The sequence below is a fragment of the Diabrotica virgifera genome, chromosome 3 (assembly GCF_917563875.1).
Source record: "Diabrotica virgifera virgifera chromosome 3, PGI_DIABVI_V3a".
Lineage (NCBI taxonomy): Eukaryota > Metazoa > Arthropoda > Insecta > Coleoptera > Chrysomelidae > Diabrotica > Diabrotica virgifera.
The window spans coordinates 100,800,417-100,813,262 of record NC_065445.1 but is presented as its reverse complement, the minus strand read 5'-3'; the positions used below and the strand labels follow the sequence as shown (position 1 = coordinate 100,813,262).

Genomic DNA, 12,846 nt, shown 5'->3' with positions numbered 1-12,846 from the left:
TTTGATGGTAATCAAATTCTGTAAATCAAAGCATTACATACTATTTTGGTAGATTCAGTTTAAATTTTCCAAATAGGTAGGTACCTATGTAATTCTTTATTAGGATAGGTACTGAAACATTTACAATTATTACGTACCTGTCGCTTTTAAAAACTATTTAAAAAGTCACAACAATTATAAACTTGCTTTTTTCTCTGCCATCACAACAATAAAAACTAATATACACTTGTTTATCCATAATCTCCATATTGAACAATTATTGACAGATGATTGTAACACCCAACCAGATCGCGTATAACGTTTGAGCGACTATAATACCATACTGTCGGTGTGCGCATACGCCCGGGAAAATAAAAATTCACCCTCGTGCCTAAAGAAGTATAACTTCAAAAACAAAATTTTAGTGATGCCTCCGGGATAATATGACAGGAATATGAAACAAAATCAGCTCTTACATTTTTCCACATAATGTTTAAAAGTTAGGAGAAAATACAACGCTTCCATTCACCCCTGTATAATGCCATGCAAGCAAAATTTTTGTGTTACCGGAATAACATAAAACGACACCAATACATGTACCTACAGACTGGTGCAAGAATCTGGAAAATCGGAGTACAAATAATAAAGTTATAAATTGTCAAGCTTAACCATTTTGGGTGACGGACTTTCCTGCCAGTGATGTATATGTAGAGTAAGTGAAAAATACATAATATAGTTCTAATAAGAAATTAAAGAATGCTGTGGCAGCAGGACAACACTCATCTGCAGCGTTTTGCTTTTGCAACTAAATTTAGAGAGTGGGCGGTACAAATTTTTATATAAAACAAAAATAATTATATGCGAATAATTTGCTTTTATTTTTTACGTTTGAGGCTTTGTGGGGGCCCCCGGAATGTGGGGGCCCCGGACAGCTGCCCAGCCTGCCACCCCTTAAATCCGGCCCTGATTGGACGCGCCTTAGCTAGTCGAGAACAAATATATATACTTTCATAACTGTCGGTCCGTCTATCTGTCCGCGAATATAATACTCCAGGGAAATAAGGTTTTTGTCGGGACACTTGAGCAGCCAGGTTGCAAATGGGTTTTTTGGGTACTATATACCTAATAAATTATACATACACAAATGCCCGTCACAGTTCGGACAAGAATTTTAGTTATTAACAAATAAGGGTCAAAAATGGCAGTTTTTTCGTTTAAATCGCTACAGGTAAAAATAAGATAATTAAATATCTTATTTATAGTATTCTTCTTTTAGTAGATGAGCCAGTGTTTAAAACGGCAGTTTTTTAATTTCGGTTCGATCATTTGTTGCTTCGAAAATTTCAAAATAAAACTAAAATTTCGAAAATAAAAAATTTGCTATAACGTTCGCGAAAGTGACCTTACGACTTTTATATTTCACAAAAAGTTGAGTCAAAGAGTCCATATATTGCACAAAAAATTATGAGACGATTCGTCAATTAGTTTAAATTTTATTCAATTTGTTTATCCCAAAGAGCTTTTTTTTGTAAGGTTATTGTTCAGAAAATAATAATTATATAGAAATTCTGTGAAAACCACATGAAAGAACAATAGTCTTGTTTTCAAACTATTGAAGAAAATCATTAAAAAGCAATTTTTGTCACTACGAAAACATTTTACTAAAGTAGAGTCATTTTTGACTTGAAAACAATTTGAATAGCTTTGTTAATATTGACTGTAGAGTAAATTTACCTTGGAATTTCAAAAGCTGGTATTTTTACACAAATTTTCAAAAAACACTTTTCGCCTATGTTAATTACGGTCAAAGTTAGCCACTTTTATTATTTAATTCACAGTTACTTCAATATACATAAAATTCTCCTGTAACAGTGTTAGTTACCATACTACTCCGAAACGGCTTGGCCGATTTTTATGAAATTTTACAGGTGTATCCTATGGGACTGAGAATAGGTTTTAATCTATTTTTCATATCCATAAGTTATAAGGGGGGTTGCCCCCCTGACATTTTTTTTTATTTTTTTGGACAAAATTGTCTATCTTAATTTTATATAATGTAGGATTAAAAAATACATACAACCCTTAATTTATACTTTTCCATCACCAACCCCTATTTGTTAATACCCATCTATATATTTACATCTATAAAATTCTCGTGTCACAGTGTTAGTTGTCATACTCCTCCGAGACCGCTTGACCGATTTTTATGAAATTATATATGTATATTCGGTAGGTCTTAGAATCGGTCGTAATTTATTTTTCATATCCCTGAGTGATAAGGGGAACTCCCCCTAACATTTTAAAATGATAGGTGGGGATTTACGTACATAACGTACTCTACAAGACTACGAGTACATACAATTTAAAAAAATTATGATCAAAATCCATCAACAAGCTCTGGAGATATTAATCGCAGCATATGTTTGAAGAATCAGTTTCATTTTTTGAGTGCACGGATTTTAATAATTCATTTCCACCGACCACAAATCGATTTCATTAGAACGTTATTTTTAAAGCTTTATTAACAACTTTGTTGAAGTTGAAGTTTACTCAAACTTTTACACATAAACTATATACCTTCAACTTCGAAATGGCGCTAGGTGGGTTGTTTAATTGTTATAAACAAAGTAGCTGTCAATTAAATAAAAAAAGTGGCTAACTTTGACTGTAATTAACCTAGGCAAAAAGTGTTTTTTTGAAAATTCGTATAAAAATACCAGATTTTTAAATCCTAAAGCAGTTTTAATCTACAGTCAATATTAACAAAGTTATTCAAATTGTTTATGAACTAAAAATGACCCTACTTTAGTAAAATGTTTTCGAAATGATAAAAATGCCTTTTAATGATTTTTTTTTAAATATTTTGAAATCATGACTTTTCTCCTTTCATGTGGTTTTCACAGAATTGCTATTACATTACTATTTTCTGAACAATATTATTGCGAAAAAAAGCTCATTGGGATAAACAAATTGAATAAAATTTAAACTAATTGACGAATCATCTTAAAAATTTTTGTGCATTATACGGACTATTTGTCTCAACTTTTCGTGCAATATGAAAGTCTTAAGGTCATTTTCACAAAAGTTATAGCAATTTTTTTATTTTCGAAATTTTAGTCTTATTTTGCAATTTATGAAGCAACAAATGATCGAACCGAAATTCAAAAACTGCCGTTTTAAACCTTTTCTCATCTACTATGAGAATAACAGAATAAATAAGATATTTAATTACCCTATTTTTACCCGTAGCGATTTAAACGAAAAAACTGCCATTTTTGACACTTATTTGTTAATAACTAAATTTCTCGTCCGAACTGTGACGGGCATTTTTGTATGTAGGTATAATGTATTAGGTATATAGTACCCAAAAAACCCATTTGCAACCTGGCTGCTCAAGTGTCCCGAACATGGTATATTTTTGACTTATTTCCCTGGAGTATAACGTCTAACAAGGTATTGAATGAAAACTTGTAACCCAAAGATGGTACTAAAGGTGGGAAATCTGACCTCGGACTTCCGGTAATTTTAGAGTTGAAACCGAAAGTACAGTTTTAGAGTCGCCGAAATAGTACAAGCAGTATATTATTTGACGCACCATAGCAAGACAAGAACAAATTATTGCACTTTCGGATTTTATATCGTTTCCTCTGTTAAAAAGTTGTAACCGGAAGTGCTACATTATAGTCGCAGAAATAGTGCATGTTATATATCAATATCCGGAGGTAAAAATGACTCCAAATTACCCGTGTTGAGCTGCCCCCCACCACTTGCAAAAATTAAAAAACAAATAGCGCTGATTTATGAGCTATTTATGAGCTTTCATATTCCGCAAATTAAAAATTTTGAACTCGTTCCACTGAGCAGGAATTTAATATTTTAGTGGGGGCGGGGGCTGAGTCAGCCCTCACTACTTAAAAATAGGGATATTGAATCGATCTTTGCGGCAGAATTACGAGCTATTTATGAGCTCTCTAAGTGATATAGTTTAGATTTTTGAGCTCATTCCCTTCACCCCCAAACAACCCTTTAATTGATTTAACTTAAGAGAAACATGCTGATAAAAATTAAAATTGATCGTATCGCGGATATAATTCGTATAGCTTATATATTCTAATAATAAGCTCTTAAATTACGCGCATTTCGATTATTGAGCTACAACCCCTTCGCAAGAAAACCACCCCATCTTCCCGGCTTAAGAAAGAGTTATATGTACTTAAAATGAATTCAATTTATTTTCTGGCGACTTCATATCGTTTAATAATTTATGAGCTCCCAAAATACATGCATTTAGATCATTAAATTGCAATTTCTTTTGTATAGTGCAGTCACTGAAGGTAAAACTAAATTATTACCTTCAATTTTGGTGAACCCTCATCGATTTTTACGAAAACTGGTGAGTGGTTAGAGGATACCTCAAGAAATAAACGTGACATGGTGTTACCTTGCGCTTTTACCATGAGGGCGGATACCACCCCTTCTCGGAGGTAAAAATTATTTTATGAATATTAACTTCAAAAATCGATAGAAGGATAAATTATAAGCAAAATTTGTTATATAAAGTTATTAAAATAAATCAATACTTTTTGAGTCATTAAAGATCAAAGAGTTTAATTTTTCGTCAAAAAATGCATGCTTTAAAGCGATTTTACATAAATAACTCAAAAACTGTAAGTTTTTACAAAATGTTTTTATTATTCTATTTATAAAAAATATCGGTAATAAATTACTTACTTGAAAAACCTTTTAATATTAATTTAAAGTAAGTTATAGGTAATTGAATGTATATTTTTTTCTGCGAATACTTAAATCTAAGGACCTAAGTCTAAAAAGCCTTGATGATTTCCAATCTCCGATAGGAGTGGCACAAGAAGAAGAAGAAGCCTAAATAACGGGAAAACGATGCATTTTATAACATATACTTACGAAATACTTGTCAAAGTACTTAGAAATACATATCAAATGAGCTCCAGAAGAAGTTGATTTTCCAAAAAAATGTTATTGTTTTTTTTTTTGACTCCGTTAACTCCGTTAATTTTTAGGATTGATAATTAAAAGGTACTTTGAGGAACTATAAAACTGTATTACATTTAATCTTTCAAACACTTTATTTTTTTTTTATATTAGGTTAAAGGGCTCCGGTTACATTGTTCTCACAGTAAAATTTAGGCTGATGGCTGGTTTTACCAACGACAAAAAACGATAGTAGTTTATTCTATTATTAAAATTATTCAACCAATAAAATGACATTTCTCAATTTTAGTAACGTCAAATAAGACCTATTTTATTTATTAAATAAATATATACTTTTCGAGTAAATTGGCAAGTTAATCTCGCTGTAAATATTTATAAGAAAGTAAGTTCGTCAGTTTAACCTTAAATTATTAAAATTATATTGAAACAAAATAAACATTTAAACGTCTACCAAATTTTATTTGAGGAATAACTATTCATTGATTTATTTGTTGTTGGTGAAACCGGACCTTAAACGTTTCTATCTTGATTATTTTGATTCATACAGAAATAAAAAGAAGTAAAATCTTTGCTAATAAAAAAACTCAAATATCGTTCTTTATCATTTTTTACGTATATCTAGCATTGTTGGAGTTATTATCAAAAGAAAATAATTTACGAAAATTTGAAAAATCTTGATTTTTTTAAATCGGTAAATAAATGCATATTTTTAAAAAATATGCATTATAAATCGGTCAAAACGTTTAAGGTCATTACTTATGCTAAAGTAAAGAAAATCTTGGGATTACTAAAAATTTTTAATTTTTTTGGAAATGGCGTATGTTTTATTTTTCACGATTTCCTAAAAAATTCTAAAGGTTCGTCTTAATTTCATTGTAACTTGCTTAAATTTGATAATATCAACTTCGTCAGTAGCTCACTTGTTAAGTATTGCTGAGTACTTTGACAAGCGTATATTAAATATTTACATTTTATAAAATATATCGTTTTCCCGCCAATTAGGCTTGAATAATAAGATTTGAGTATTCGCTTAAAAAAATACATTCAATTACCTACAACTCACTTTTAATTAATAATAAAAGGTTTTTCAAAGCTTCAATTTTGGTAATGATAACTTATAAAACAGCTTTGAAGCATGCATTTTTTGACGAAAAATTAAAATTTTTGATCTTTAATAACACAAAAAGTATTGCTTTCCTTTAATAACTTTATTTAACAAATTTTGCTTATAACTTGTCCTTCTATCGATTTTTGAAGTTATTTTTAATAAAATAATTATCGCCCACGAGAAGGGGTGGTATCCACCCTCAAGGTAAAAGCGTGAGGTGGCACTATTTCATCTTTATTTCTTAAGGTATCCTCTAACCACTCACCAATTTTCGTAAAAATCCTTGAAGGTTCACCGAAATTAAAAGTAATATTTTATTTTTACCTTCATTGACTGCACTATACAAAAGAAATTGCAATTTAATGATCTAAATGCGTATATTTTGGGAGCTCATAAATTAGTAAACGATATGTAGCCAAAAAATAAATTGAATTTATTTTAAGTACAACTCTCTCTTAAGCCGGGAAGACGGGGTTTTCTTGTGAAGGGATTTGTAACTAAATAATCAAAATGGGCTTGATTTAAGAGTTTATTCTTAGAATATATCAGCTATACGAATTATATCCGCGATACGATAAATTTTAATTTTTCTTAGCATCTTTCTCTTAAGTTAAATCAATTAAAGGGTTTTTTTGGGGGTGAAGGGGATGAGCTCAAAAATCTAAACTATATCATTTCGAGAGCTCATAAATAGCTCGTAATTCTGCCGCAAAGATCTATTCAACATCCCTATTTTTTAGTAGTGGGGGGGGGGCTGATTCAGCTCCCCCCCAATAAAATATTAAATTCCTGCTCAGTAGAAAGAGCTCAAAATTTATAATTTGCGGAATATGAGAGCTCATAAATAGCCCAAAAAGTCAGCGCTATTTATTTTTTAATTTTTGCAAGGGGGGGTCTCCAAATTAGTGAAATCGTATATTTTATCAATTGACGCAGAGTTCATGAAGAGTACCGACTTCCGGTTTTACTTCCGGTCATGTTGGCTGAAAACCTAGGTCTTACAAAGTTCCATTGCTTGTCCTTTTACAGATTTCTAAAAAGCTATTTTAAAAATGTCGGTACTACCAAAACAAAACACTTATTATTATATCACAAAAAATATTTGTTAGGTAGGTATAATTATTTTAGATTAATCTCTTAAACTCACAAAACAAATACATTTATCAGGAATGAGTACCTATTTTAGCAAAATTAAGATACACAAGTACCCTTTTTATTTATTAATCACGTTCATAAGAGTTCTGCCAATGACATAAAAATATGATAATCGTAATTATTATTATGCTCTTATAAATTGGATGAATTCATTCATTATAATTTATATGAATAGTAAATATGTTGTGCATAAAGTTTATTGCAGTGATATTTTTTATCCTTAATTTAGGGTGAGTTATATACAGAACCTGATAGGTACATATTTTTAACAAATAAATTCAAATAGGCAAAATTATATTTCGATAAAGATTAAAGGTTCGCAAAAATTAGTTTTTGGGATGCAAAAATATTACTCTTTACTTTTTTAATATCTCATTCTATATTCTAACTATATTCTTACTCATTTTATATTCTTTGTTATCTTGACCAAGTAGTTTTATACCATATCATAATAGGCCAACAAATGAAGCATTTTGAATTTACTTGAAATTTTCACAGAAGGTAGGAAATAGTCCAAGGATCATTTTTTATATCATGCCGCTGTACGCTAAAACCTTGGTGGTGGTTGCCACTCCATCTCGGGGGGTGGGAATTTTTTATTACATTTTAACCATGTAGATTCAGCGGTTCCCAACCTTTTTTAGCTTGAGGCACACTAACTTAAAAACTGGTTCAGCCACGGCACACTTAGGTAAATAATCTCTATAATGGTAGTGAGTACAATCAAATTTCGCGGCACACCTACAGGGACTTCAGGGCACACCAGTGTGCCGCGGTACACTGGTTGGGAACCTCTGATGTAGATCAATGTAAAAAGTAATTCTAAGAAAAAAATTTTTTATACATTTTCTTCGAAAAACTAATATTTTTCGAGTTATTCGCGCTTGAAAGTACAGTTTTTCGACGAAAAAATCGATTTTTTTAGAGGGTTATTTGAGAATACCTCGAAAAATACGCATTTATTCAAAAAACCTGTTGATATTAAAATTGAATCTTTTAGTAACAGAAACTAAATTTTTTTTTCTATAATATCTTTAAAACCATTACAAACCGAGATACGGCATGGTAAAAGCTAGCTTTTTTCGTCAAATGCATAATTTGAAATATTCAAAGCCAAATAACGGGAAAACTTTGCATTTTTTCGAGGAAAACTTTAATAATCTTTTTTCAAGTATACGATTATAGCTTTCAAAAAATAATAGAAAGTTTCTAGCATGAAAATTGAGCGACTTATGATCAAAAAACGGTCGATACCTACTTTTCTTTACGAAAAAAATCAGTGAAAACAACCCCCTAACTACCCTCCTTATTAAAAATCGGTCTTCACCTTTCTGTAATTCCTGTTATATTGGTATTATCAATACACCCACCCACGAAGTTTGACCTATTTAAAAGGCCTAATTTTAATATAATTGGAGTTTAAAAAAAAAAATAGATTTTTTGCAATTTCGTATTTTTCACCTTGTACTTCAATATATCTTCGAAAATACTGGAGATACGAAAAAAATAATAGAGTACTAAATTGTAGCTTATTTAATAACTAAAATTTCCTTTTACATATATTTTTATCGTAGTGAACAGTTAGCGAGATATTTATATCTGTTTAAAACCTCTATTTACGAGCAAACACCCCCTTATTCGAGCCTTTTAAACCCACCCAAATTAAAAACTAAGGGATCTTACGGAATTTAATTTACATAGTCTTATATCTCTTCAAAAATTCTACAAAATCATTTTTGAAAAAAAAATTTATCGCCAAAAATGAAGGAGCTATGTTTATAAAACAATTTTTTTTTCGAAAACTTCGAGTAGTCCGCTTATGGAGCATTTTCAATGTAATATAATACCACAGAACCGGTTCGTATACTGAAAGATGACTAAAAAACTATTTGTATTTGTATTTGTACATATTTGTAAATTCGTATTTTTGTGTAAATAAATGTTTTTCTAATTCTTTAAATCTACTTTTTTTCTGTATAAATCTTTTAAAGTATCTACTTATAAAAATTGGAATGTTATTAAGGGTGGTTTTTAAGGGTTGAAATATTATGATATTATATCCTAAAGCATAAAACAATCATTATTTAACCAATCAAAACCAAATTTTACCCATATTAAAGTTTACAATGTTTTTATATAATTTTTGACAATAAGGGGTAGTTTACACCCCTAAAAATAATCAACGCCCTTGAGCATGATAGACAATATAAAGTACAGAGTGAGATGATCCTAACACCACATTTTTATGTAAATCGATGCAAGCCGAAATTATTCTTTTAGGATAAGTAAATTTTTTATATATAGCTCCAATAAGGGTGGTTTTAAGAGTGAAAATATTATGATAGTATATCTTAAAGCATAAAACAATCATTATGTAACTAATAAGAACCAAATGTTGACAATATTAAAGTTTAAAATGTTATTTAATAATTTTTTTACAATTAGGGGCAGTTTTCACCCTTACAAAAACCGAAAGCGTACAACGGCTCAATATAGAAAATGAACTACAGCCGAACCCCAATTTTTTTTTCCATTTTTTTAGTTTCATTTCCTCGACTATAATAATTTATTCTACTTCAAATATTTCTAAGTCTTTTTCTTTTCTGTTTGAATTTATTACTTTTGTTTAAATTTTTCTTAAAGTTTTACAAGTTTGTACCTACTTATTATCTTTCTTAAACTTTTAAATAATTCCTAGTAGTTTTTATTCTACTTAAACTTCTACTTTTTTCTCTTCTTTTCTTTTCTTTTCTTTTCTTTTCTTTTCTTTTCTTTTCTTTTCTTTTCTTTTCTTTTCTTTTCTTTTCTTTTCTTTTCTTTTCTTTTTTTCTCTTTTCTTTTCTTTTCATTTCTTTTCTTTTCTTTTCTTTTCTTTTCTTTTCTTTTCTTTTCTTTTCTTTTCTTTTCTTTTCTTTTCTTTTCTTTTCTTTTCTTTTCTTTTCTTTTCTTTTCTTTTCTTTTCTTTTCTTTTCTTTTCTTTTCTTTTCTTTTCTTTTCTTTGCTTTTCTTTTCTTTTCTTTTCTTTTCTTTTCTTTTCTTTGCTTTTCTTTTCTTTTCTTTTCTTTTCTTTTCTTTTCTTTTCTTTTCTTTTCTTTTCTTTTCTTTTCTTTTCTTTTCTTTTCTTTTCTTTTCTTTTTTTTTCTTTTCTTTTCTTTTCTTTTCTTTCTTTTCCTTTCTTTTCTTTCTCTTCTTTTCTTTTCTTTTCCTTTCTTTTCTTTCTCTTCTTTTCTTTTCTTGCCTTTTTTGTTTTCTTTTCTTTTCTGCTTTTCTTTATTTCTTTTTTGTTTTCTCTTCTTCTAATAGAAGAAAAGTCTCTTTTAGTAAATATGTACCTAGTATGTATTTAATTTTGATAAAGTTCTACGGTTTTATCTAGTCTTTACTTCAATTCTAGATATGATCTCTGTTGTCAGATCCCATTGATTGTGAACTTTAACTATTTTATAATATATTCCTATCACCGATTTAAATGTTAAAAGAAAGAACTTAGTGAAAATATCAGTCAAATTTTTTTCTATGATTCATGCTTAAGAATATTCCCAGAACGAAAAAGGACATTCTCTTAGAACTCTCCGAGAATAGTACTAGATATCCGTGTTAAGTTGCTGCAAAGAAAATTATTATAACCAATTTAATCGCCAACGTATATAATCGTTTCAAACTTATGAAAAGGGGGGCCTTTCTGTAAATAGAAACGAAACGCAATACTTATGCATCGGGAATAAAGTAGAAGATCTAATTGTTATCGAACATGAAACAATCAAGAACTGTGAGAAATATATAATTTGGGAACAATAATCAACAAGAGTGGGCGCACCGAAAAAGAGATAAAGCAAAGGATCGTGAAAGGAAAAAGGCTGATTGTGATTATTAACACAGTACCGGCGCTAGGGTATAGGTAAGGTGCCCGCCTGCAAAACTAGCATAAATAAGCTCCCTTCGTTTTTTTTAAATCCGTATTTTGTACAACACGAGCAGAAAAAAGCTAATATTCTTAAAAAAGAAAATTGATACACCTATTTAATTCATTGTAATCATATCAAAATTCTCATATCAGCACTCCACGAATGATAAAAATCTGCCTAGATACCTACTAAACGGAAAAAGAATGTGTGTGTACTTTGTACGCACGTAAGAAGTTATACTTCTATTATAATATAATCTAACTTCATATTATGATTTCAACGAAATCAATATACCTATCTACTTTAAACAGTTTTTTTGTATTGTATTTAAATATTAAACCAATTTTAGAAAGAACAAAAAGAATACCATAAATTAAAAAAAAAAATGACTTTGTCAGGATTCGAACCTCGGACCTCTCGATTCCTAGGCGAATGCTCTACCGATCAACTACCACTGCTTTTGTATTCAGTCGATCATTTCTCGGACATAATTACAATCACGGTGACAGATACATTAATTGAAAATAAACATTTTCAATAATACTTATAAGGAGGAAGACAAATCCACAGACATAAAAATTATAATAAATATATTTACTAAAAACACTAATAATGTATTCTTTTCACGCACACCTTATTTTGCGCTACATAACTTAAAAGATGTAGCGACTAATACCATACTGTCGGTGTGCGCATGCGCCAGGGAATGTAAAAAATTCACCCTCGTGCCTAAAGAAGTATAACTTCAATAACTAATAGTTATAGAATAATACACAGGTATTTCTACTTTTATTATAGTGGAAACACCTTTCCCTTGATGTGTTATTGCATTTGCATTATTATACATACCTAGGTATTGATTAACACTATAACTTTTTATTATAATATAATCAACAGTCGAATAATGATCTTTCTATATTGACTCACAAAGTTATTGTATGTATCATTCCACTCTTTTTCTTTAAGTCTGTGTAAAGTTTTTTTATTTGTTTGAACAGACAGTTCTTTTAGCTTTATTTACTTATTAGTACTATTGAGCTCGTAGTTTTGAGTCATTCTTCCTAATCTCTCTGCAATGCTACGGATAAAAGCAATTTTATATTTAATAACCTCACTGCAGGTGAGAAATGTAGTTTAAATGGATTCATCTCCTTTATCTGTAAACTTTTGCTACAATTTTTCTTTTTCTGGTTGCTTCTTTTGTAACTCGTTTTGCCAAAATTACTTTCTTCCCTTCCTATAATTCTGTCGCTCACAGTATGTAGTTTTTCATGTAATTTCAGAATCCTTCGTATTATTTATTTCGATTTTTTTTTTCATTTATTGCATCTTCAAATTTATCATTTTTTGCTGATATAAGCTTTTCTGATATAATAGAAGAACGGCTGGAGATAGCATTTAAAAAATGAAATTATTTTGATATAAAACAGGCTCCAACAGAATCCAAAGTGAAAGATTCGGGGTCATAAAGTATGATTGTTATGATAGTTATGTTTAACTGACAAGACTGACTGACAAAAGCATCTTTAGAAAACACATTTTCGAGAAAAAGTATGTATCAACAACATAATTGGCTCTACAACCCATGGTGGGCTTTGGTCTATTCCAGAATCAGCTTCCATTCCTTCCTATCCTTCGTCTTGGTTTTCCAATTTCGTATGCTTAATACTCGCTCTTCGGTTAAAGTCGTCTTTCACCTGCTCCTTAAATCGAGCTTTGGGCCTGTGC

General features: G+C 29.9%; 1 protein-coding gene across 2 annotated transcripts in view; it reads left to right on the top strand.

Annotated features, from left to right (window-relative positions):
• Positions 1–7,290: 7,290 nt before the first annotated feature.
• The window catches only part of LOC126881229 (myrosinase 1-like), a 142,134-nt gene continuing 136,578 nt past the window's right edge, over positions 7,291–12,846 (top strand). The window contains exon 1 of one of the 2 annotated variants that reach the window (XM_050645371.1): positions 7,291–7,443. In XM_050645371.1, the coding sequence (XP_050501328.1) occupies positions 7,394–7,443 (50 nt within the window). In that variant the 5' untranslated portion in view covers positions 7,291–7,393. The remainder of the gene's footprint in view (positions 7,444–12,846) is intronic. The other variant, XM_050645372.1, reaches the window with a different exon arrangement.